Below are 25,644 nucleotides of genomic sequence, written 5' to 3' on the forward strand. Positions count from 1 at the left end.
TGAAATGGAATTATCAGAAGATGACATGTATGCAACTCTAGTCATCATAACTCTATACATTTCAAGAAATATTAGTTATGAAGTTGCATGTTCTACATATCTAACATGTCAGGTAGCCACTGATTACAATGTAATAGGGATATACACAGGTAACATAATTGCTTGATACGGTAATTGATCAAGAACTGGTGATTGGAAAATACACTTTCACATTCTTGTATATCTTTTAATAGTACACATATTTGGTCATGAATAACATTATCTGTATAAACTTCTCATACAGCAGACTTGTCACTACTTTGTACACGGAGGAGCATGTTACTTAGTTAATTCTTTAAATATTTCTGCCATGCATGCAGTTCAACTATTTTAATATTTTTGGCTCTGCATAATATAAGAGGATGTCCAAATGTAATTTTAAGATCTGGACAAATAAGTTGCAAACTGTCAAATGACATATTAATTATTGGGGAAAGCAGTTGTTCCCAAGTTGGTGCTTATATCCAAATCATTCATAAATATCGATTCACTATTTCTATAAAGTACAAATTCATGAAAGTTGATCCACTGGTTTCAGATTCTCCTTTCTCGGCCTTGGCACGGCGGCACAGTGGTTAGCACTGCTGCCTCACAGCCCAAGAGACCCGGGTTCAATTCTGGCCTCGAGTGATTGTTGTGTGGAGTTTGCACATTCTCGCCGTATCTGCGTGGGTTTCCTCTGGGCGCTCCTGTTTCCTCCCACAGTCCAAAGATGTGCGGGTTAGGTTGATTGGCTATGCTAAATTGACCCTAGTGTCAGAGGGGCTAGCAGAGTAAATATGTGGGGTTACAGGAATAGGGCCTGGGTGGGATAGTGGTTGGTGCAGACTCGGTGGGCCAAATTGCCTCCTTCTGCACTGCAGGGATTCTATGATTCATCCTCTCGCCAAAAAACAGCTGTTAATGCTGGAGCCTTCTTCATGTGCATTAACAAGCCTCGGGTGTCTTGCGCACACAGCCATTCTGCTTTGGTATGCCTGGAGACTTGAGTGTTGGTTTAGTCCAGTTGACCTTGGGCAGCATCACATCCAAGCGAGATTTTGTTTTCCCACCCTTGGCATCCTGTCCAGGTTCACACTCGAGGTGCAGGAGTGAAAACACTGGACAACTTTAGAAATCACATGCACACCTATTGCGCCTTCAAAGTGATGACAGTCAATGCAACTAGCTCAGGGTAACATACCAGACTTTCCTTGTTCTTGGCTCAATAAGCACACATCGTGATTCAATTGCTCATTGAGCTGTCTGAACTGAATGTTTATGCTTTGAAAAGGGGCAATATAATGACCGTTTAAATTTATATAACATGAACAAACAAATAGCTATTTGTATGGATTGGCACTGTAACAATGCAAGTCCTCTGAAATCGCTTTCAATCATATTACACTAATTTATCAAGTACAATTTAGATTTTATGGTAATTAGTGTGGTGATATGCAAAATGCACACGAACACCACAAAATGGAATTACACAAGTAAAACTGACTGATTAACAAAAATCTGACAAGGTCAAAACAAACTGCAAATGATTTACATTTTTCTATTAACTGGTTGACTGAAAATATATTCATTGAAAATCTCTCATTTGTAAAACGCAATAAAATAGATTCTTAGCAACTACGACTTGTAAAATAATGTTAATAAAACTTTATTACAAATTAATTGTCACAATTACTCAGAGGTCTGGCATTTTCTCAGAGGTTTGCGTAATATCGGTTCCGGTTTTGAAAATCCCTATGTGCGTATTTTGCATCCTTTTTATTGTGTGGAATTCTTCCAAAAGGTTCATGATCATTAAAGCAGGTATCGAAAACCTCGTCGACAGCCTTTTCTGCAGTTTCTTTACTGACTTTGCGAACGGCGAGTATAGAACGAAGGGCTCGTTCACGCACACACTTCTGTGTGGAGAAGCAAAGGCTAATGTTAGAATTTGACTCTAAACCAAGCCTGTGATAAATACACAGCAGAATTTGAGAAAAATACCATGCACAAACAGAAAGGTGCAATTAGGCCCTTTTCTTGGGGACTAAACAGACTGCTCTGTATTATTTTAGAAGGTATTGCACCTCTTTAGACAACTTAAAAGTTTGTGGATTCAGGTTCCCTCCCCTTAGAGCATGTTGCAATTTAAACAACGGTAATGCTCACTCTTTTACAGCACAAAACTTTCCTTGACCCAAAGAAACTGACCAACTTACACCACAGTGTTCTACCCCATACTCGGGTGTTCGAGAGTGGCCAAGGGTGACAAAGCTCACATCCTCAGCTCTATCAAAAAGCAAGCAGTCAGACCACTTGACACCACTTTTCTGATTAGACGACAAGATATTCATATCCAGGGGCAGCACGGTGGCACAGTGGTTAGCATTCCCAGCTTGGGTCACTGTCTGTGCGGAGTCTGCGTGGGTTTCCTCCCACAGTCCGAGAGACGTGCTGGTTAGGTGCATTGGCCATGCTAAATTCTCCCTCAGTGTACCCGAACAGGTGCCGGAGTGTGGTGACTAGGGGATTTTCACAGTAGCTTCATTGCAGTGTTAATGTAAGTCTACTTGTGACAAATAAACTTTAAAAAACTTTTCTTTAAACATTTAATATTGTGCCATTTTTTGAATACAGGTATAATGCAATACAAGTAATATATTTCTTCCCCCCCCCACCAGAATACTATATTATGGCACACAATAATCTAACACGCACTTAAATCTTGTTAAAGCATGAATTAAAACATTAAACTGTTACCAGATGAAGAGACAAAAGTGGACACGCGTGTTTCTCTTCCCTCTTGCTGAGACTGAAAGTATATGGTAGCAGACTATTCTAAGTGTAGATGTTGAATAGAGTGGCATTTAGAATACTCATTTTTATAAGGAAAAGAATGTACACAATCATCGCTGAGTGCAAACACCATTAGAAGTTAGCTGCCAGGGATTATATTTAAAAATGATTTGGTGGGGATTTTCCCCATTGGCCACCATAACCAAAAGATCAGCAGAGAAACGAGCTTCTGCCAAAGTTACAATGACCAATTGGGAAAATCCTTGATGAAATCCCTAGCGAAGCAGTACACACTATTTTCATACTCACTTGATGGTGTTGCTTTAGGCCAAAGTTGAATCTACACACTTCATTCCCAAAGGTACATTCACCACTGAGATTAGCCGCTCGTATCTGTTGAAAATGTAAAGGTCCATCTAAATCAACATCCAGATAGCAGAAGCCCAGCACCTGGCATTACTGTTATTGGCATTACTGTTATTTGCCTAAAGGTCAATTTGCAAAGTACATTTCACACTTGCACATGTTCAGCGTATATAAACTCAAAGCAACAGATAAGGAAGCTTAACATCAAACAAGTAACTGTTTTTAAAAAAAGCAAATCCTTTCCTACTGTTTCCCTTCCGCTTTACTAATCAGTTCTCTCCCCAAGAAGAGTAGCAATTTAGAAATTACCAAACTAGAGCACCAAGAAACCAAGAACTCTTCCCTTATTTTCAACACCTGAAGGAAGGAATGCACCGCTGTGTCACATTTTATTTCAGATAGAGTTTCCTGACCAATAGTAATTAGCCTCTAATTCACCTTAAGGTGTGCCATTTTGAGTATTGCTGAAAAAAAGGCATTTTGTCGAAACATTTCATCTTTGTCCTATCGACAACCATGTAAGTAGGGCCCAAGCCATTTGCTCACCATGTAAGCTTGATGCTGAAATAAGGTGCACCAAAGACATCCTGCGAGATAATGGCTACCCTGGTCAGATCAATTCACACTCTATATCGCTTAAACTCATGAAGGGATCCCAAGGCCATCACGTTCGACCGTGAAAGTGCCCAGTTACCTCAGAGTACCCTGGAAAGGCAAGGTATCTCAAACATTTGGGTAACAAATGAAACTAGCTGTTTCAAGTTATTATTGTGCAGTAGCAACACAGTGATATTCGCCACTAACAGGATGCTGCCGTCAAGCCAAAAAGGTGTTTTGTCTATCACATAACTGAATAATGTGATTTATGAATTTTAATGCCAGTGTGAAGCTAGGTATGTAGGCCACACGACCCAAAGACTGGTGGATCATATCAGATAGCATGTCCCTTTTTCTGTTTGCAATGGAAAAGGTACAGATTGTACCCAACCAGTCCGTGCTTGCAAAATTCAAAACACAGTGTCCAACATTAGATGTCATTGTGGATTGGCCAACATTTGCTAAACAATGCTCAGTGTGTTAAAAATTATGCTGACAAGTTTGCACATTCTCCTCATGTCTGCGTGGGTTTCCTCCGGGTGCTCCGGTTTCCTCCCACAGTCCAAAGATGTGCGGGTTAGGTTGATTGGCCATGCTAAAATTGCCTCTTAGTGTCCCGACATGCGTAGGTTAGAGGGATTAGTGGGTAAAATATGTAGGGATATGGGGGTAGGGCCTGGATGGGATTGTGGTCGGTGCAGACTCGATGGGCCGAATGACCTCTTTCTGTACTGTAGGGTTTCTATGATTCTATGAAGCAATTTAAGATTGTCAGTGTGGTGCATTTGCATGTACAGGAAGCTGTACATTAACACACAAAGCTCTGTTATTTACAGATAGAAAAAAAACACCATTGTGCCTGTTTGAGCTAAACAAAATAGTTGAAAGCCATTCACTGATCCACCGCACAGGGCAATGCCTTGACCAGAGTCAAGCAGCCTGGTTTAAATTTTCAAAAAATGTTTGGCAGTTAACTGTCAGTCACCATTAACTAGTGAATTCTCCATGGCAACACCTTTAACAGAGTCCACTTACCAACCAATCAGCACTCTCTTCTCATATGGTATAAAGTTGTCTCCTCCGACATTGGTATTCTTGCAATTGGCCTGATGAGTGCAAGGTGAAAAGCTTCGACAATATGACTCTTTTCAGCAAAACTCAAGATCTGTGTTACCAAATGATGATTTTTACTGTAATACTAAACCATTACTTACAGTTCAAAAGGCAGATCAAATTTCTGTCTTTCTCGTTTCAAACATGGGTTGGTCAGTCAAGAGGAGCTAAATGCCCCCTTTGGAACAGTTGCCACTAACAGCCCATTACACGCCAGAAAACAAACACTTTAAAAGGAAACTAAGCCACTCAAATTAAAATAACATTTCTGATGCACTACAGCCCCACAGTTCCCTCCGTTAATGGAACATAGATTCAGAAGCCATGTGCTTCCTGCCTGCCGACGTGAGCAGTCTCCACCCCCCCCCCCCCCCCCCTCCACCAGCCATGGCTTCCAATATACCCCTAAGGTCTCTAATTAACTCCCTCATAACCTCACCCCTCCTCAGCCTCCAATTCCCCCAAACCCCAATTGCCCACCACTGTTTCCAATCTCTGCCCCCCCCACCCATTTCAGGCCCCAACACCCTGCCACACGTACAAGGCCTTTAATCCTCTGCCTGTCCTCTGTTCTTCTCCATCCAATTCCCTTCCCCAGATCCCCAACACACCAGACTCCAAAATTGGTAGTCCACCCATCACCGCCCCCTCCTCCTCTCTCAATCTGCGAACCTACCCCCACTCCTTGACTGGACCCTACCTCCCCAACTCCCAATCCACCCCCTCTTTTTCAAATCAACCCCCTGCTTGCCCAGTGCCCCTGTGGCCTTCACCAACCAGCTCCCCATCTGACTCAAGGGTGAGCCTATCGACCGAGCAGGCCTCTGGGCACAGTACAGTGATGCCATGTGACACCTGTGGCAGAAACCCAAATTCTAGGTTCCTCGTGACTCCGATTCAACAGCTCCTTGCAGGTCGGATAAATAAAAATTCAGCCCAGAAACAAATTCAAGTTTAATCAGATTCCATTCAGAATAGCTAGTGTACCCTGAGAACTTTAGCCTGTCCAACTCCTGGGATGTCTTACCTCTGAGCAGGCCAGATGCTTGATATTGTGGAACCAATCAACATGTGCACGGCAGTGATCGAAAGTGTGTATTAACTCGTGGGTCACCACCCGATTCATGTGCTGTTGCTGGTGGATATTATTCTGGCACAAAACAATCTTGAATTCAAAAAACACAAGAAAGATATGATACAAATTACAAGGGTAGCCATCAGCTCAGCTAGAGACGAAGGTGCTAAAGGCAAAAGCCAGTTGGTGTAAAAGATCCTATTCTTCGCTGAACCAAAGACTATTCTCAAGTCCTGGTCACTTAAGCTGTACAGTGTAATAATCACTGGCTACATTTGACCAATATGGTTTATGGTTGTAGTTTGTGAAATGGGAGTTTAGGGTTACGGGGGAAAACAGATACTTTTGGGTTTTCAGTCTTTGAGGGACTAAGTGCTTCCTGTTTCATAGAATCACAGAATCCCTACAGTGCCATTCGGCCCATCGGGTCTGCACCAACTCTCCGACAGAACCATCCCACCCTGGCCCTATCCCCGTAACACCATGTACTTATCCCCCTAACTTATACTTCTTGGGAACACAAAAGGGACAATTTACCATGGCCGGTTCATCTAACCTGCACATCTTTGGACTCAGGGAGGAAACCGGAGCACCCGGAGAAAACCCACGCAGACACGGGGAGAATGGGCAGACTCTGCACAGACAGTGACCCAAGGCCAGAATTGAACCCGGGTCACTGGAACTGTGAGGCAGCAATGCTAACCACTGTGCCACCGTGCCGCCCATTTGCTGAAACTTGAGATTATTCTTTGTAGTGCTTTATTATCTTTCTTCTGCTTTAATAAATACTTTTATTTGTTGTTTCACAAAATAGAAGTTTGAGTTCTCACTGTTTTCACAAATGTTTCACGCTAATACCCAAAAACCAACACACCACAGGAAGCCAATGTTTCAGGTTGGAATCAGGGGTCACAGTCTGGGGACTCAGGGTAGACCATTTAGGATGGAGATGAGGAGGCATTTCTTCACCCAAAGAGTGGTGAGCCTGTGGAATTCATTACCACAGGAAGTAGTTGATGCCAAAACATTGAAAGTATTCAAGAAGCGGCTAGATATAGCACTGGGGGCGAATGGGACCAAAGGTTATGGGGAGAAAGCAGGATTAGGCTATCGAGTTGGAAGATCAGCCATGATCGTAATGAATGGCGATGCAGGTTCGAAGAGCCATAAGGCCTCGTCTTGCTCCTATCTTCTATGTTTCTATGAAACACTCTCACCCAAAACATCAGCAGAGTTTTGTAACAAATGGGACAAGTGAAGGAACAAGATTAGTCTAGAGGAGGAGTGAATTGCAGGTTCTGAATAGCTGCCAGCAGAAGACAAAGTAAAGGAAAGGAGAGAGAAATGAGAAAACAGCAATGAAAAACACACCAAAACTGGGATAAAGGTTACAATCTAAAATTGTTGAACTCAACGTTGAGCTCTAGAGAGCTGTAAAGTGACCAGTTGAAGTGCTGTTTATTTGAGCATGTGCTGAGTTCCATTGAAACGCTGGAGCAGGCCAAGAATAGCAAGGTCAGATGGGGGCACAGTGGAGAATTAAAATGACAAGGAACTGGAAGCTCGGGGTTCACGTTTGCCCACTGGACTGAGGTGCTCCACAAAGCGATCAGTTTGCTTTTGTTCGGTTTGCCACTTATTTGGCTTGCAATTACATCATGCCCACTGCATTTGTAAGTTTCCTTTGTTGTTCTCAAGCGAGGATTAATCAGCTTACGCCAATAGCCAACAAGGTCATTTCAATTCCGTCTTCTCACACTGGTGAAATCCTTCTTTTCTGAAGTTATTTCCTTTCTTAGTTTAATCTGGGATGTACATTTATTTTAACTTAAAAATATACTGGACTGGAAATGAGAAGTGCTGAATTTTCGTTATATACCTTGCTGTACTGCAATAAGAGACAAAAAGAGCTAAATCCCATCAGGTTCAATCATAAATTACATTAAAAACGTGAAATATAAAATCTGTGTGGTTTATAAAATCCATTGAACCGGTGAGTGATATAAAGCATGTGAAGTAATTTTCATATCTATCGCTACTTTGATTTTGCAGTTTTATAGAAAGGAAATGAAATTACACTCCTTTTTCTCTCGGTGTTATAATAATTCAGCACCCAGTGCCTTAATACACTCAAGGCCATCAATTCGAGATTCAATTTAAAGGAAATATGTTAATGACTTTGCTAAAATACCAGGGGAACATCCCTTGAAATCCTTGGTCAGTTCATTAAAACTAGTGTACTGAGGAATACCTACCTTGAGGTGTTCGCAAAAGCAAATGTCGGCATTATGTGGAATAATGGGCACACACTTTGCGATACTACTCAGCACAGCCTTGCAATCAATCAGAGAACTAAAAAATCAGAAGCATTATCTTGGGCAAAGAACAAAGAACAGTACAGCACAGGAAACAGGCCCTTCGGCCCTCCAAGCCTGTGCCGCTCCTTGGTCCAACTAGACCAATCGTTTGTATCCCTCCATTCCCAGGCTGCTCATGTGACTATCCAGGTAAGTCTTAAACAATGTCAGCGTGCCTGCCTCCACCACCCTACTTGGCAGCGCATTCCAGGCCCCCACCACCCTCTGTGTAAAAAACGTCCCTCTGATGTCTGAGTTATACTTCGTCCCTCTCAGCTTGAGCCCGTGGCCCCTCGTGATCGTCACCTCCGACCTGGGAAAAAGCTTCCCACTGTTCACCCTATCTATACCCTTCATAATCTTGTATACCTCTATTAGATCTCCCCTCATTCTCCGTCTTTCCAAGGAGAACAACCCCAGTCTACCCAATCTCTCCTCATAGCTAAGACCCTCCATACCAGGCAACATCCTGGTAAACCTTCTCTGCACTCTCTCCAATGCCTCCACGTCCTTCTGGTAGTGCGGCGACCAGAACTGGACGCAGTACTCCAAATGTGGCCTAACCAGCGTTCTATACAGCTGCATCATCAGACTCCAGCTTTTATACTCTATACCCCGTCCTATAAAGGCAAGCATACCATATGCCTTCTTCACCACCTTCTCCACCTGTGTTGCCACCTTCAAGGATTTGTGGACTTGCACACCTAGGTCCCTCTGTGTTTCTATACTCCTGATGACTCTGCCATTTATTGTAAAACTCCTCCCTACATTATTTCTTCCAAAATGCATCACTTCGCATTTATCCGGATTAAATTCCATCTGCCACCTCTCCGCCCAATTTTCCAGCCTATCTATATCCTGCTGTATTGCCCGACAATGCTCTTCGCTATCCGCAAGTCCAGCCATCTTCGTGTCATCCGCAAACTTGCTGATTACACCAGTTACACCTTCTTCCAAATCATTTATATATATCACAAATAGCAGAGGTCCCAGTACAGAGCCCTGCGGAACACCACTGGTCACAGACCTCCAGCCGGAAGTGGAGATGGGAAGCTGTTTAATTGGACAGTGCGAATACCGAACCTCTTTCTTCATCCCAATTGAAAATTAACATCTGTCTTAACTGTGTGCACAAAACAGATTGCCAGATTGTTATTAATTAATCTGTAACAAGAGAAACTATGGTCACAATCTCATGCCCTCCCCACAGTAAGCTTGGTGACAGGGAGTGGGGGGGGGGACGGGGGGGGGAGACGCGGTATTTAATCAGACATGAGGGAAACTGACCACCTTCCTGCCTCCCCCCTGTCATCACCCGCCTCTGGCCTGGGATCCAGGGATAATTCTCAGGAGGGCATCATGCCGGTAGCACTGCCATTCTGTACAGCCGTCAGCCTCCCAATTACCCGGCAGTTGTCAGCAGGCATGAGGTTCGTCCCTGGGGTCCTTAATGCCGAGGAATGGCCCATTGCTGGTTTTTTAATTGTTTGATGTAGCAGATCCTCATGAAAAAGAGGTAACGCGGGCTCTCCAGTTTCCAGTAACGGCCAAGATCCTGTCACTTCCACAAGATTCTAACTGATGTAACTTGAAAAGAAATTATGGTTACTTTGGATACTTCTTTGACCACAAGTGAGGGTCCAGAGGACTGGAGAATAGCCAATGTTGTTCCCTAGTTTAAGAAAAGAAGTAGGGATAATCCAGGAAATTATAGTAGGCCAGTGAGCCAGACGTCAGTGGTGGGGAAACTTTTGGAGAAGATACGGGGGGACAGGATATATACACATTTGGAAGAAAATGGACAAGTTAGTGACAGGTAGCTTGGTTTTGTATGGCGAATGTCATGTCTCAGCAACTTGATTGAGTTTTTTTGAAGAGATGACAAAGAGGGGCGGCACGGTAGCACAGTGGTTAGCACTGCTGCTTCACAGCTCCAGGGTCCCGGGTTCGATTCCCGGCTCGGGTCACTGTCTGTGTGGAGTTTGCACATTCTCCTCGTGTCTGCGTGGGTTTCCTCCGGGTGCTCCGGTTTCCTCCCACAGTCCAAAGATGTGCGGATTAGGTTGATTGGCCAGGTTAAAAATTGCCCCTTAGAGTCCTGGGATGTGTAGGTTAGAGGGATTAGCGGGAAAATGTGTGGGGGTAGGGCCTGGGTGGGATTGTGGTCGGTGCAGACTCAATGGGCCGAATGGCCTCCTTCTGCACTGTAGGGTTTCTATGATTTCTATGATAATTGATGTGGAAAGGACTATGGATGTAGAACAAAGAAAATTACAGCACAGGAACAGGTCCTTCAGCCCTCTAAGCCTGCACCGACCATGCTGCCCGACTGAACTAAAACCCCCTACCCTTCCGGGGATCATATCCCTCTACTCCCATCCTATTCATGTATTTGTCAAGATGCCCCTAAAACTCACTATCGTATCTGCTTCCACTACCTCCCCCGGCAACGAGTTCCAGGCACCCACTACTCTGTGTAAAAAATCTGCCTCGTACATCTCCTTTAAACCTTGCCCCTCACACCTTAAACCTATGCCCCCTAGTAATTGACTCTTCCACCCTGGGAAAAAGCTTCTGACTATCCACTGTGTCCATGCCTCTCATAATCTTGTAGACTTCTATAAGGTCGCCCCTCAACCGCCGTCATTCCAGTGAGAACAAACCAAGTTTCTCCAACCTCTCCTCATAGCTAGTGCCCTCCATACCAGGCAACATCCTGGTAATTCTTTTCTGTACCCTCTCCAAAGCCTCCACATCCTTCTGGTAGTGTGGCGACCAGAATTGAACACTATATTCCAAGTGCGGCCTAACTAAGGTTCTATAAAGTTGCAACATAAAGTGCCAATTTTTAAATTCAATGTCCCGGCCGATGAAGGCAAGCATGCCATCTTGACTACCTTCACCTGAATTGCCACTTTCATTGACCTGTGTACCTGTACACCCAGATCCCTTTGCCTATCAATACTCTTAAGGGTTCTGCCATTTACTGTATATTTCCTATCTGTATTAGACCTTCCAAAATGTATTACCTCACATTTGTCCGGATTAAACTCCATCTGCCATCTCTCCGCCCAAGTCTCCAACTGATCTATATCCTGCTGTATCCTCTGATGGTCCTCATCGCTATCCGCAAATCCACCAACCTTTGTGTCGTCCGCAAACTTACTAATCAAACCAATTATATATAAATGATTTAGAGAAAAATGTATTACAAACAGCAAAGATCCCAGCACTGATCCCTGAGGAACGCCACTTGTCACAGCCCTCCATTCAGAAATGCACCCTTCCACTGCTACCCTCTGTCTTCTTTGACTGATGTGGAGATGCCGGCGTTGGACTGGGGTAAACACGGTAAGAAGTTTAACAACACCAGGTTAAAGTCCAACAGGTTTATTTGGTAGCAAAAGCCACAAAAGCCACACATCGCTCTCTCCACTCCCATTGTTTTGTTTCTTAAAGACTTGATTAGTTGTAAGTATTCGCATTCCAACCATTATTCATGTAAATTGAGTCTGTGTCTTTATAAACTCTGTTTGTGAACAGAATTCCCACTCACCTGAAGAAGGGGCTTAGAGCTTCGAAAGCTTGTGTGGCTTTTGCTACCAAATAAACCTGTTGGACTTTAACCTGGTGTTGTTAAACTTCTTACCTTCTTTGACTGAACCAGTTTTGTATCCACCTTGCCAGCTCACCTCTGATCCCATGCGACTTCACCTTCTGCACCAGCCTGCCATGAGAGACATGGTAGTTTATATGGACTTTAGTAAGGCATTTGACAAGGTCACACATGGCAGACTGGTACAAAAACTGAAATCACCTGGGATTCAGAGTGGGCTGGCTAGATGGATATAGAACTGGCTTGGTCATAGAAGATGGAGAGTAGCGGTGGAAGAGTGTTTTTTAGAATGGAGATCTGTAACTAGTGGTGTTCCGCAGGGATCAGTGCTGGGACCTCTGTTGTTTGTAGTATATATAAATGATCTGGAGGAAAATATGGGTGGTCTGATTAGATTTGCAGATGACATGAAGATTGGTGGAGTTGCTGATAGTGCCGGGGATTCACAGAGGATACAACAGGATATAGATAGATTGGAGACTTGGGCACAGAAATGGCAGATGGAGTTTAATCCAGACGAATGTGAGATGATGCATTTTGGAGGATCAAATTTAGGTATGAATTATACTGTAAATGGCAGAACCTTTAGGAAAATTAATGTACAGAGGGATCTAGGTGAGCAGGTCCACAGTTCCCTAAAAGTGGCAATACAGGTGGCCAAGGCGATTAAGAAGGCATATAGCATGCTTGCCTTCATCAGCCAGGGCATTGAGTTGGCAAATCATCTTGCAGGTATATAAAATATTGGTTGGGCTGCATTTGGAATATTGCGTGTAGTTCTGGTCAATACATTACCAGAAGGACGTGGAAGCTTTGGAGAGTGTGCAAAGAAGGTTCACCAGGATGTTGCCTGGTCTCAAGGGTGTTAACTATGAGGAGAGGTTGAATAAACTAGGACTGTTTTCACTGGGAAAGACGGAGGCTGAGGGGAGACCTGATAGAGGTCTACAAAATTATGAGAGGCACAGACTGGGTGGATAGTCAGAGGCTTTTTCCCCAAGGTGGAAGTGTCAATTACAAGGGGGCACAGGTTCAAGATGAGAGGGAGAAAATTTAAGAGAGATGTGCAGGGTGAAGTTTTTCCACGCAAAGAGTGGTGGGTACCTGGAACACACTGCCAGAGGTGGTGGTGGAAACAGGCACATATTTAGGAGACATCTGGATGGGTACATGAATAGGGAGGGAATAGAGGGTTTGGGACTGAGTAAGGGCAGAAAGTGCTTTCTTAAGTTTAGTTAGGACATCATGATCAGCACAGGTTTGGAGGGCCAAAGAGCCTATTCCTGTGCTGTACTTTGCTTTGTCCTTTGTTCTGTGAAATATATTCTTGGATTACAAAATGTGAAGTGTGAAACAAAGTTGGATGGGCTACAGATAAATTCCCATCCGGCAGTAGATGAGAAGCTTAACAGATTTTAAGAAGATTAAACTGAGATAATAACATCTTAGCAACTCACCACTCCTTTGTTAGACAATGTCAACAATGCAAAATTATATTTAAGAATGCTGAAATACCTGGTTTATGTACATCATTGAGTAGAATCATAAAATCTCTAAAGTGCAGAAGGAGGCCATTCAGCCCATCAAGTCTGCATCACCTCTCCAGAGTATCTTATCCAGGCCCACCCCCCCACCCCCCCCCCCCCCGCAACCCAACGTATTTACCCCGCTAATCCCGCTAGCCTACACATCTTGTGACACTAAGGAAATTGAGCATGGCTAATCCATCTAACCTGCACATCTTTGGAGTGTGGGGGGAAAACTGGAGCACCCGGAGGAAACCCACGCAGACACGGGGAGAATGTGCAAACTCCACACAGATAGTTACCCAAGTCCAGAATCGAACCCAGGTCCCTGGTGCTGTGAGGCAGCAGTGCCAACCACGTTCTGTCATGCCAACATTTACTCGCATTTTAGGACATCAAAGTATCAGGTATGAGGGACCTCAGATACGTGGAGAGACCACTAGAAGATAGGGTTGTTTTCCAAAGACCAGAGAAGATTAATAGATCTCAAAGAGGTGCTCAAAATCATGAATGATTTTAGTAGAGGAAAGAAAGAGAAACTTTTCACTGTCAGAAAGGTCGGTAACCAGAGGAGACAGATTTAAGGTGCCTGTGAAAAATAACCAGAGATGACATGTGGAAATTATTTTTGTGTATTGAGTGGTTGTGATCTGATTGCATTGACTGAAGGGGGGTGAAAGCAGATTCAATGAAAAGAGATTTGGATAATGGTGAAAAAATATGGGGAAAGGAGAATGAAATGGGTAGCTCCTTCAAAAAGCCAGCGTAGGTTTGATGGGCCGAAAGGCCTCTTCCTGTGCCGCATCACAATATGATATCAGGTTCATGGCCCACCTGTGATATTTCAGCATCAAAACCTCCACTGACTGTCCCATCGCAATCTTCACAGGAAAAGTGACGATCCTTATAAACCGCGCTGCAGACACAAAACATTGTAAAGATCATTTAGTTGTTCCTGCTAATAGTCATCCAACGGAACAGCAAAATACTGTGGATGCTGGAAATGTGCAATAAAAATAGAAGTACTGGAAACACTCAACGTGCATGAAGAGAGAAACAGAATTAAAGGGCCAGATTTTAACTTATTTAAAACCCACTCACTTGCACAACATTAAAATCTGGCCCCATTTCCTAGCAGATGACCTTTCACCTGTAAGGTGTTAGAAATGAAAATATTTTTAAGCAAGTATGGGTTCAGAGAAAAGATGGTGGGGTATTGTGCGAAACCGTTTATACTTCCTCTCGTTCCTTGCCATTTCCATCGAGAAATAATGACAACATTCCGAGGAATTTTGTTTATTAGGCTGCCTGGATTTTCTTCAGTTCCAGAAATTCTTGTACATGGTTACAACCTAAATGGGCTTTCATGCAGAATATTGTATTGTATCATTGGACTATGTTCTTTTTGGAATATAGAAAAAACTATCGTTAAAAAGAATGAGGGAAAGTATAAACATGTCGTCTTAATAAGATAGTAACAACTGTTGGTGCAGATGACAACCATCTTGCAATGTATACAGAGGGTGATAAGGTAGTATGTATCAAACAGACTGAGCAGATGATCTCCCACTGCTCCTCTGAAATACCACCACCTATATGCCTCTCAAGGTTGGTAGCTGCTCAGTAACTTCAAAGCAATTAAAACATAGTAGTTTCTATTCAGAGTGGAGATTGGGTAAGGAATCAGGGCGGCACGGTAGCACAGTGGTTAGCACTGCTGCTTCACAGCTCCAGGGACCTGGGTTCGATTCCCGGCTTGGGTCACTGTCTGTGTGGAGTTTGCACATTCTCCGCGTGTCTGCGTGGATTTCCTCCGGGTGCTCCGGTTTCCTCCCACAGTCCAAAGATGTGCGGTTAGGTTGATTGGCCATTCTAAAATTGCCCTTAGTGTCCTGAGATGCGTAGGTTAGAGGGATTAGTGGGTAAAATATGTAGCGATATGGGGGTAGGGCCTGGGTGGGATTGTGGTCGGTGCAGACTCGATGGGCCGAATGGCTTCCTTCTGTGCTGTAGGGTTTCTATGATTTCTATGAGGAGCTAACATGTGCCATTGGTGAATGTTTGCCACACAAATTCCCTGATGATTTGCATCTTGGTGGCAAAGTGAAGCACAGTGATTAGCACTGCTGCTTTACAACACCAGGGACCCGGGTTCAATTCCTGGCTTGGGCAGAGTCTGCACCTTCTCCCCGTGTCTGTGTGGGTTTCCTCTGAGTGCTCTGGTTTCCTCCCACAGTCCGAAAGACGTGCTGATTAGGTGCATTGGTCATGCTAAATTCTCCCTCAGTGTACCCAAACAGATGCCGGAGTGTGGCGACTCGGGGATTTTCACAATAATTTCTGTGTTAATGTAAGCCTATTTGTGACACTAGTAAATAAACTTTAAATCTTGCAATTAATCTGCACTCCCATCTCTTTGCAATTCTGTGCTTTTGCATAATAAACAATTAGAATCAACTTAATAAGTCATAAACAATATTTAAAAAGCGAATGTCAGTATACGCTTAAAACAATGTAGATGCACAAGAGCTTGATGGATGTTGACAGCAGCTTAAATTGGAAGATTAAACTTACCATCCTGAACCTTTCATGGCATCCATCAGAAGTTTTGCATACGGACCTGCAGGAACCAGATTACAATGTTGAACATGTATTAAAATTGACCAATAACTTCAGTAGAAAATTAATGCATTTTGATCAAAGTTCATTCTAAAAAAAACCTCAGGAACTACAAAATTAGTTGAATAAAATACAGCAGAACAATGGGAGACAAAATTAATTACATGGAAATATTACATTTCAGAAGAACAAAATGAGTGGCATAAGTGCACTTTGGATGACATTCAGATAGCCAAGGATGAAATTGAAAGGGAATTAAGTATTTCAGTGGATTTGGTACCTGAATGCAAACCCCTGCTCCCCACCTGCTTCCACCTGAGTCACTCACAATGGCACCTCCATACAGCCAACCAGCTTGCCTTTAACCCACCATTCACCACAATGCTTCTGCAGCCACTGACTGGCCCAGTAATACCCTGAACTTCCACCTTCAATACCCGTGTCCCCTCATTCTCACCAACAATGGTCATTTAAGTACAACCAACATCTTCACTTGAGTCCTAGAGATGCAGATTTGAACAGGTGCAATGCACAATTGGGTGGTCATCCTTGCATCATGCAGAGATAACCCCAGTTTCTCTTTAACCTCGGTGGGATGCAACACAGATTGACCAGAATTATAGCGTGCTATATCAGAGTAAATCAGGCCTTCCTAAATTGGGGGTTACAACTGCCCAGTGGGGTTTAGACAGCATATCTGGATTGCAAGGTTACAGGTAGCAATGGCTGCTTTGAAGCTCGGACTGATTTCTGACAGCTGAGAAGCCCCTCTCCATCCTCCCAACTAAAGAAAAGCCAATGAAAAGATAGGTGTTCATTATTTTTGTAGGAAGTCTGCCTTTTCAAAACTCCCTACATGGTCAAATCCTGTTTACACCAGCCACCACCCACCCCCAACATCAAGAAGTAAAGATTACCCCCACCCCACCCTACCCCACCCCCTCACTCAACAACTCTCAAACCCCCAAACTTTCAATTTGATGTCAACTGAAACTTTCTAACTGAGGTTTACAGGTTTCTTTTGTCAGGCGAGGATATATAAAAGTTTAGGGAACCAAGGTGGGGAGATGGAGTTAAGATAGCGACCAGCCTTGAATGGAAAGGGTTGAATGGCCTACTCCTATGTTCCTAACTACCGAGCATCTCCTTAACCCCTCTCTGCTGCCTCCTTGCCTCTTCCAGGTATCAGGAACTCATGGACTGCTTTGTCAGTAACAGCGGAAATCATCCGTTTCACAAGCTGTGCCAGATCCCTTCCCTTCTCTGGTCCACCAGACCAAGCTCCCTCCAAGGTTCTCTGAAACAAGAGTTATTTCACAGGGAAAGGAATTGCTGGCTACTCAGCTACTTCAAAGTCTCAGGAGTGGACCGCATTGTGCAGATAATCACATCTTGCCATAGTTTGCTATCATACCATCACAAGTATCTCAAAGCAGTCTTGGCCCATCCTATCACTTTGCCAGAATACGGCTGGTTCAACTGTGGAGACGCGTGGAAGGGCTTGTGCACGACTGGAGGCTGTCTGAACAGCATGTCAAGAGGAAGTCCCATTCTCCCTGTTCCAGTGGTTGAGGTGAAACACTAAAGGTCCGTGCAACCACTTTGTTTCTCTAAATAAAGCAAGGGAGCTTTCCTGATTCCCTAACAAGACTCTTCCCTTAGGCAACATGACCGAAACACACATTTAATTGGTCTTTCACCTCAAGGTGGCTAGAGCAGTGTTACTCAATTTCAAAATAATTCATCTTATAAAGCTATTTTAGAACTATTTACCCAACAGAACTACAAGCGAGTGGACAGGTATTCACCATACTGTCTCACTGACAAATATTCACCACATTGGCACAGTGGTTAGCATGCTGCCTCACAGCGCCAGTGACCCGGGTTCGATTCCCAGCTTGGGTCACTGTATGTGTGGAGTCTGCACATTCTCCCCATATCTGCGTGGGTTTTCTCCGGGTGCTCCGGTTTCCTCCCTCCGTCCGAAAGACATGCTGGTTAGGTGCATTGGCCATGTTAAATTCTCCCTCTGTGTACCCAAGAACAACTTCTTCCCTGCTGCTATCAGACTTTTGAATGGACCTACCTCGCATTAAGTTGATCTTTCTCTACACCCTAGCTGTGACTGTAACACTACATTCTGCACTCTTTCCTTTCCTTCTCTATGGAGGGTATGCTTCGTCGGTATAACACACAAAAAACAATACTTTTTACTGTATACTAATACATGTGACAATAACAAATCAAATCAAACAGACGCCAGAGTGAGGCGACTAGGGGATTTTCACAGTAACTTCATTAGTGTTAATGTAAGTTTACTTGTGACACTAATAAATAAACTTTAAACTTTTAGGTCTGAGTGTTAATAGCACAATTGGCTTCCATAATCAATAATGCCACCATAACTAATGACAAAGTGTTGTTTGATGGTGAGAGTTATGATATGTTTTTTTAAAAAAGTTTATTTATTTATTAGTCACAAGAAGGCTTATATTAACACTGCAATGAAGTTACTGTGAAAATCCCCAAGTCGTCACACTCCGGCGCCTGTTTGGGTACACTGAGGGAGAATTTAGCTTGGCCAATGCATCTAACCAGCACATCTTTTGGACCGTGGGAGGAAACCGGAGTACCCTAAGCAAACCCACGCAGACATGTGGAGAACGTGCAAACTCCACACAGCGACCCAAGCCGGGAACCAAACTGGAGTCTCTGGCACTGTGAGGCAGCAGGGCTAACAATCGTGCCATCCCACGGAGTCATTATGGAGTCAGTGGTTAAAAGTAGGGTTGATAACAGGAGTACCTGTTTGGGCCAAGATCAGAAACTGCTCATGACAATGTGTGACTTGGTGCTAAGCTTACCAGTAAGGGTCAGTAGATTGAGATCAGGGTTAGGATTAATGGCTAACACTTGGATCAATGGGAAACTAGGAGCCATAAATATAAACCAGAGTTACTATTAACCTCAAAAGGAACATGAGGCTAAATCCCTCCACCCAGGGAGTGGATAGAATGCTGAACTCATACCACAGAAATTGGTGGAGGCAAAAAAAACAGAAAATGCTGAAAATACTCAGCAAGCGAGGCAGAACCTGTGGAGAGAGGAACAGAGTTAATGCTTCATGGCGATGACTTTACATCGGTGTTTGAAAAAGATACCGATGTGACAGCTGTGAAGTACTGAGGCCGGGAAAAAAACAGAAGGGGAAAGGAGAGGGAAGGTCTGTAATAATTATTAAAGATTGGAGATTAAATGGTAAAAGGGATGATGGGTGAAAGTTAAAGGACAATGGAAATGGGACAAGTAAAGAAACAAAAGCTAGGTCTAGTAGAAGTGTAAGTGGCAATAGCAGAACCATTACCAACAATTGCTGTCTGGAAAAAAAAGGAGACAGAGGTTAATGATCTGAAATTGTTGAATTCAATGTTAAGTTCGGAAGGCCATAAAAATGTCAAGTGAAAGACAAGAATCTGTTCCGTGAAGTTACACTGAGTTTCACTGGGTCCATGTAGGAGGGAAAGGTTAGAGTGGGAGGAGGCAGGAAATTAAAACTACAAGCGACTCAAAATTCAAGCTGACACTTGGGTAAAAAATTGAGGTTTTCCACGAATTGGTCACGCAATCTTTCTTCCCCACTCGAGAAGACAGCATCTTAAGCAGCGAGTAAACTAAATTGAAAGAACAAGTAAATCACTACTTCACCTGGAAGGGTTATTTGGGGCCCTGGATGGCAGGAATGGTCGAGGTAAACGAGGTGGTGCATCTCCTGTGCTTATATGGGCAGGTTATAGGGGGTGTTAGGGTGATTTGAGGGTGAACTAGGGCAGAATCACAGAATGAGGACCGCTGGCCCATCGTATCTGCGCCGGCTGAAAAATGAATCACTCAGCCTAATCCCACTTTACAGCATGTGGTCCATAGCCCTGCAAGTTACAGCATTTGAGGTGCACATTCAGACAACTTTTATTTTGGTTCTGTCTCTATCACCCTTTCAGGGATTGAGTATTGGATAATTGTCTCAATTTCTGGGGAGACACCAAGAAATTGATTTTTAAAAATTCATTTGTGGGACACGGGTGTCGCTGGCTGGCCAGCATTTATTGCCCATCCCTCGTTGCCATGGAGAAGGCGGTGGTGAGCTGCCTTCTTGAATCGCTGCAATCCATGTGCTGTGGGTTGACCCACAATGCCGTTAGGGAGGGAATTCCAGCGACTGCGAAGGAACAGCGATATATTTCCAAGTCAGGATGGTGAGTGACTTGGAGGGGAACTTGCAGGTGTTCCTATTTATCTGCTGCCCTCTAGATGGAAGTGGTTGTGGGTTTGGAAGATGCTGTCTAAGGATCTTTGGTGAATTGCTGCAGTGCATTCAGTACACACTGCTGCTACCGAGCATTGGGGGTGGAGGGATTGAATGTTTGTAGATGTGGTGCCAATCAAGCGGGCTGCTTTGTCCTGGATGGTGTCAAGCTTCTTGAATGTTGTTGGAGCTGCACCCATCCAGGCAAGTGGGGAGTATTCAATCACACTCTTGACTTGATAAAAGAAAAAGAGTTGAAGATGGGCCAAGTGAAGGTGAGGGAAGAGTGGAAATTAGAAACAAAGTTGTTCCAGTTTGGGTTGCGAACAGAAAATATTGGAAAAAAAAATCAACTGGAAAAGTGTTGAGTGGGGACTCCAGTAGGACTGGGATAAGAAATACCCTATGGGAGTTGGTAATGTAGAGGTAATGTTACTGAGTAAGTAACACTGAGGCTCATGAGGATGTGGGTTCAAATTCCACCAGGACAGCCGATGGAATTTAAATTCATCAATTAAAAAACACTGGAATACTATACAAAGCTAATCTCAGCACTGTGACCATGGCAACTATTGTTCTTACATGCTTTCAGTGTAGTATGAAGCGTGTCAGAGGTTTACAGCATGGAAACAAGCCCTTCGGCCCAACTTGTCCATGCTGCCCCTTTTTTTTAAAAACCCCTAAGCTAGTCCCATTTGCCCGTGTTTGGGCCATATCCCTCTATACCCATTTTACCCATGTAACTGTCTAAGCATTTTTTAAAGGACAAAATTGTACCCGCCTCTACTACTACATCCAGCAGCTTGTTCCAGACACTCACTACCCTGTGAGAAAAAATTGCCACTCTGGATCCTTTTGTATCTCTCCCCTCACCTTAAACCTATGCCCACTAGTTTTAGATTCCCCTAACTTTGGGAAAAGATATCGACTATCTCGCTGATCTATGCCCCTTATTATTCTATAGAACTCTATAAGATCACCCGTCAGTCTCCTACGCTCCAGGGAAAAAAAGTCCCAGTCTATCCAGCCTCTCCTGATAACTCAAACCATCAAGTCCTGGTAGCATCCCAGTAAATCTTTTCTGCACTCTTTCTAGTTTAATAATATCCTTTCTATAATAGGGTGACCAGAACTGTACATGGTTCTATGGTCTAAGACAGGCTTAGCTAGGACAATATAGGTTCCCTTTTATTTGGAAGAAGTGAATGGAGTCAAACGGGGCAGTTGTTTAATGTTAGAACAAGTTCAGCCAGGTGGAGGAGGGTGATGGATGGATGCTGGATAGCCTCCATTCAAGTAAGTGGAGAGCCTTCACACTGTCCTGATGGGCAATACAGTTGTAGAGGGATTGGACATCCATGGTGAAAAGGAGATAATTTTTAATATAAATTTCAGTAACATGCAGCTAATATCAACCCACGACTCAGATTGATGGAATTGGGGTACAGATGCAGTATAAAGAACCTCCACATCACTGGCACAACAGTAGAGGTCCTTGACTTCAAATTCCAACATAGATTGTGATGGTGCTTAACTGAACGAAAAACAGACACAGACATTGCGGCCACATACTCCAAGTGAGGACAAGGCCTGGATGATGTACAACACCACATCAGCCTGCCCGATTCTGCCACTTGGTAAAGAATAGAGACACAAACTGGACGTTCCCACTAAGATACTAGCAAAATATTGTAGATGTTGGAATGTGAAACAAAAACAGAAAATGCTGGAAATCTCAGCACATCTGACAGCATCTGTGGAGAGAGAATAGTCAACGTTGAGTCTGGATGATCCTTCGTCAGAGCTCATCCAGACTCAAAACATTGCCTCGGTTCTCTCTCCACAGGTGCTGTCAGGCCCCCAGATTTCCATCATTTTCTGTATTTGTTGTGGACATTCCCACTCTGAGTTGTCTCCATGGTGAGGAGAGGATAGCAGCATGGGCAGGAGTTTAATGATGTGCTGCTGGTATGAAGGGGGCTAGTGAGAAGTGGCACAATGGTTAGCCTTGCTGCCTCACAGCACAGCACTGTCTGTGTGGTGTCTGCATGGATTTCCTGTGGCTGCTCTGGTTTCTTCCCACTGTTCAAAAGATGTGCTGGTTAGGTGCATTGGCCACGTCAAATTCTCCCTCAGTGTACCCGAACAGGCGCTGGAGTGTGATATTTTCACAATAACTGCATTGCAGTGTTAATGTAAGCTACTTGTGACACTAATAATCTTAAGACAACTGAAGCCCTCACCCCACCCCTGCACTCTTTCATCACTCACTCCCCCAGTCTTTCCCATTCCCTCTCCCCCCCGTCTTTCCCCCCCTCCCGGCAGTCACTCCTTCACTCTCTCCCCACTCTCTACTCTTACCCCCTCTGCCTGCTCTCACTCCCCTCCTCCCTCATTCAGTCACTCCCTCCCTCCCCTCTACTCTCTGACTCACCCCCTCCCCTGCCCTCACCCCCTCCCCTGCCCTCACCCCCTCCCCTGCCCTCACCCCCTCCCCTGCCCTCACCCCCTCCCCTGCCCTCACCCCCTCCCCTGCCCTCACCCCCTCCCCTGCCCTCACCCCCTCCCCTGCCCTCACCCCCTCCCCTGCCCTCACCCCCTCCCCTGCCCTCACCCCCTCCCCTGCCCTGCCCTCACCCCCTCCCCTGCCCTCACCCCCTCCCCTGCCCTGCCCTCACCCCCTCCCCTCCCCTGCCCTCACCCCCTCCCCTGCCCTCACCCCCTCCCCTGCCCTGCCCTCACCCCCTCCCCTGCCCTGCCCTCACCCCCTCCCCTGCCCTCACCCCCTCCCCTCCCCTGCCCTCACCCCCTCCCCTGCCCTGCCCTCACCCCCTCCCCTGCCCTCACCCCCTCCCCTGCCCTGCCCTCACCCCCTCCCCTGCCCTGCCCTCACCCCCTGCCCTGCCCTCACCCCCTGCCCTGCCCTCACCCCCTCCCCTGCCCTGCCCTCACCCCCTCCCCTGCCCTGCCCTCACCCCCTCCCCTGCCCTGCCCTCACCCCCTCCCCTGCCCTGCCCTCACCCCCTCCCCTGCCCTGCCCTCACCCCCTCCCCTGCCCTGCCCTCACCCCCTCCCCTGCCCTGCCCTCACCCCCTCCCCTGCCCTGCCCTCACCCCCTCCCCTGCCCTGCCCTCACCCCCTCCCCTGCCCTGCCCTCACCCCCTCCCCTGCCCTGCCCTCACCCCCTCCCCTGCCCTGCCCTCACCCCCTCCCCTGCCCTGCCCTCACCCCCTCCCCTGCCCTGCCCTCACCCCTCCCCTGCCCTGCCCTCACCCCCTCCCCTGCCCTGCCCTCACCCCCTCCCCTGCCCTGCCCTCACCCCCTCCCCTGCCCTGCCCTCACCCCCTCCCCTGCCCTGCCCTCACCCCCTCCCTTGCCCTGCCCTCACCCCCTCCCTTGCCCTGCCCTCACCCCCTCCCTTGCCCTGCCCTCACCCCCTCCCTTGCCCTGCCCTCACCCCCTCCCTTGCCCTGCCCTCACCCCCTCCCTTGCCCTGCCCTCACCCCCTCCCTTGCCCTGCCCTCACCCCCTCCCTTGCCCTGCCCTCACCCCCTCCCTTGCCCTGCCCTCACCCCCTCCCTTGCCCTGCCCTCACCCCCTCCCTTGCCCTGCCCTCACCCCCTCCCTTGCCCTGCCCTCACCCCCTCCCTTGCCCTGCCCTCACCCCCTCCCTTGCCCTGCCCTCACCCCCTCCCTTGCCCTGCCCTCACCCCCTCCCCTGCCCTGCCCTCACCCCCTCCCCTGCCCTGCCCTCACCCCCTCCCCTGCCCTCACCCCCTCCCCTGCCCTGCCCTCCCCTCACCCCCTCCCCTGCCCTCACCCCCTCCCCTGCCCTCCCCTCACCCCCTCCCCTGCCCTGCCCTCACCCCCTCCCCTGCCCTGCCCTCACCCCCTCCCCTGCCCTGCCCTCACCCTCTCCCCTGCCCTCACCCCCTCCCCTGCCCTCACCCCCTCCCCTGCCCTCACCCCCTCCCCTGCCCTCACCCCCTCCCCTGCCCTCACCCCCTCCCCTGCCCTGCCCTCCCCTCACCCCCTCCCCTCCCCTGCCCTGCCCTCCCCTCACCCCCTCCCCTCCCCTGCCCTCACCCCCTCCCCTGCCCTGCCCTCACCCCCTCCCCTGCCCTGCCCTCACCCCCTCCCCTGCCCTGCCCTCACCCCCTCCCCTGCCCTGCCCTCACCCCCTCCCCTGCCCTGCCCTCACCCCCTCCCCTGCCCTGCCCTCACCCCCTCCCCTGCCCTGCCCTGCCCTCACCCCCTCCCCTGCCCTGCCCTGCCCTCACCCCCTCCCCTGCCCTGCCCTCACCCCCTCCCCTGCCCTGCCCTCACCCCCTCCCCTGCCCTGCCCTCACCCCCTCCCCTGTCCTTGCACTCACTGGTGTCCAGGGCCACCTGCAGCATCACCCGGCACCTGTGGTTGAAAGTGAAGATGCTTTCCGCCAGCAGGCCTTTCTTTGTTTTCCCGCTTTGCCGCTCTGGGAATAAGCCATATCCATAATCCTCCTCCTCCTGCTGCTGCCCTTTGTCCATGGTCAGAGCTCAGTCCCTACACAGCCGCCGCCATGGAGGGAGAGGGTGAAAGGTCAAACCTGCCCCCGGGAATTTTAAACCAAATTATCGACAGGTTTATTTAACAGATCCGCCCGGAGACCTGACGCGATATCGAACAAAACAATCATTCTTCTTGTTTTTAAAAAAAGTATTTTTCAACCAGGCTTTTGTCTACTGCGCTTGCGTGTGGCTCGGCGGGGTTCCGGGCTGTCATTGGAGGCAGGGGAGCACGTGACCCGGTGACGGGAGACGTCCCCGGAGCGGGAGATAGAGCGGTTTCACGGTGACGTCAGCGGCGGGGCATGCTGGGACAGGCCACCACCTTGGAGAAATTTGGTTTCATTTATTATTGTCACATGAATTAACATGCAGTGAAAAGTATTGTTTTTTGCGCACTATACAGACAAAACATACCGTTCATAGAGAAGGAAAGGAGAGAGTGCAGAATGTAGTGTTATAATCATAGCTAGGATGTAGAGGAAGATCAACTTAATGCAAGGTAAGTCCATTCAGAAACTCCAACTTATTTATTTTATTTATTAATGTCATAAGTAGGCTTGCATTAGCACTGCAATGAAGTTACTGTGAAAATAAACTCAGTTTCTCCTTTCAAATTCTGTCTGCACTGTTCATGTATTCTGTTTTCTTTTGTTGGACTCCCACAGTTGCTACCACTGGACCCCACAACCCTGAAATCAACTGCATCATTT

The 25,644-nt window shown here is 46.5% G+C and overlaps 1 protein-coding gene across 2 annotated transcripts; it reads right to left on the bottom strand.

The window, feature by feature from the left end:
• Window positions 1-1,671: 1,671 nt before the first annotated feature.
• atp23 (ATP23 metallopeptidase and ATP synthase assembly factor homolog) lies at window positions 1,672-25,122 on the bottom strand. Of its 2 annotated transcripts, XM_078219707.1 has the most exons (6): window positions 24,760-25,122; window positions 16,039-16,084; window positions 14,299-14,380; window positions 5,918-6,055; window positions 3,124-3,207; window positions 1,672-1,937 (listed from the first exon to the last, which is right to left on the bottom strand). In XM_078219707.1, exons 1-6 carry the CDS (start codon window positions 24,911-24,913, stop codon window positions 1,734-1,736), a joined length of 708 nt encoding a protein of 235 aa, XP_078075833.1. In that variant the 5' UTR covers window positions 24,914-25,122; the 3' UTR covers window positions 1,672-1,733. The 2 variants fall into 2 exon arrangements, with proteins under 2 accessions (XP_078075833.1, XP_078075834.1); XM_078219708.1 differs by lacking the exon at window positions 14,299-14,380.
• Between the last annotated feature and the right edge of the window lie 522 nt (window positions 25,123-25,644).

This window comes from Mustelus asterias, chromosome 9 (assembly GCF_964213995.1).
Source record: "Mustelus asterias chromosome 9, sMusAst1.hap1.1, whole genome shotgun sequence".
Classification (NCBI taxonomy): domain Eukaryota; kingdom Metazoa; phylum Chordata; class Chondrichthyes; order Carcharhiniformes; family Triakidae; genus Mustelus; species Mustelus asterias.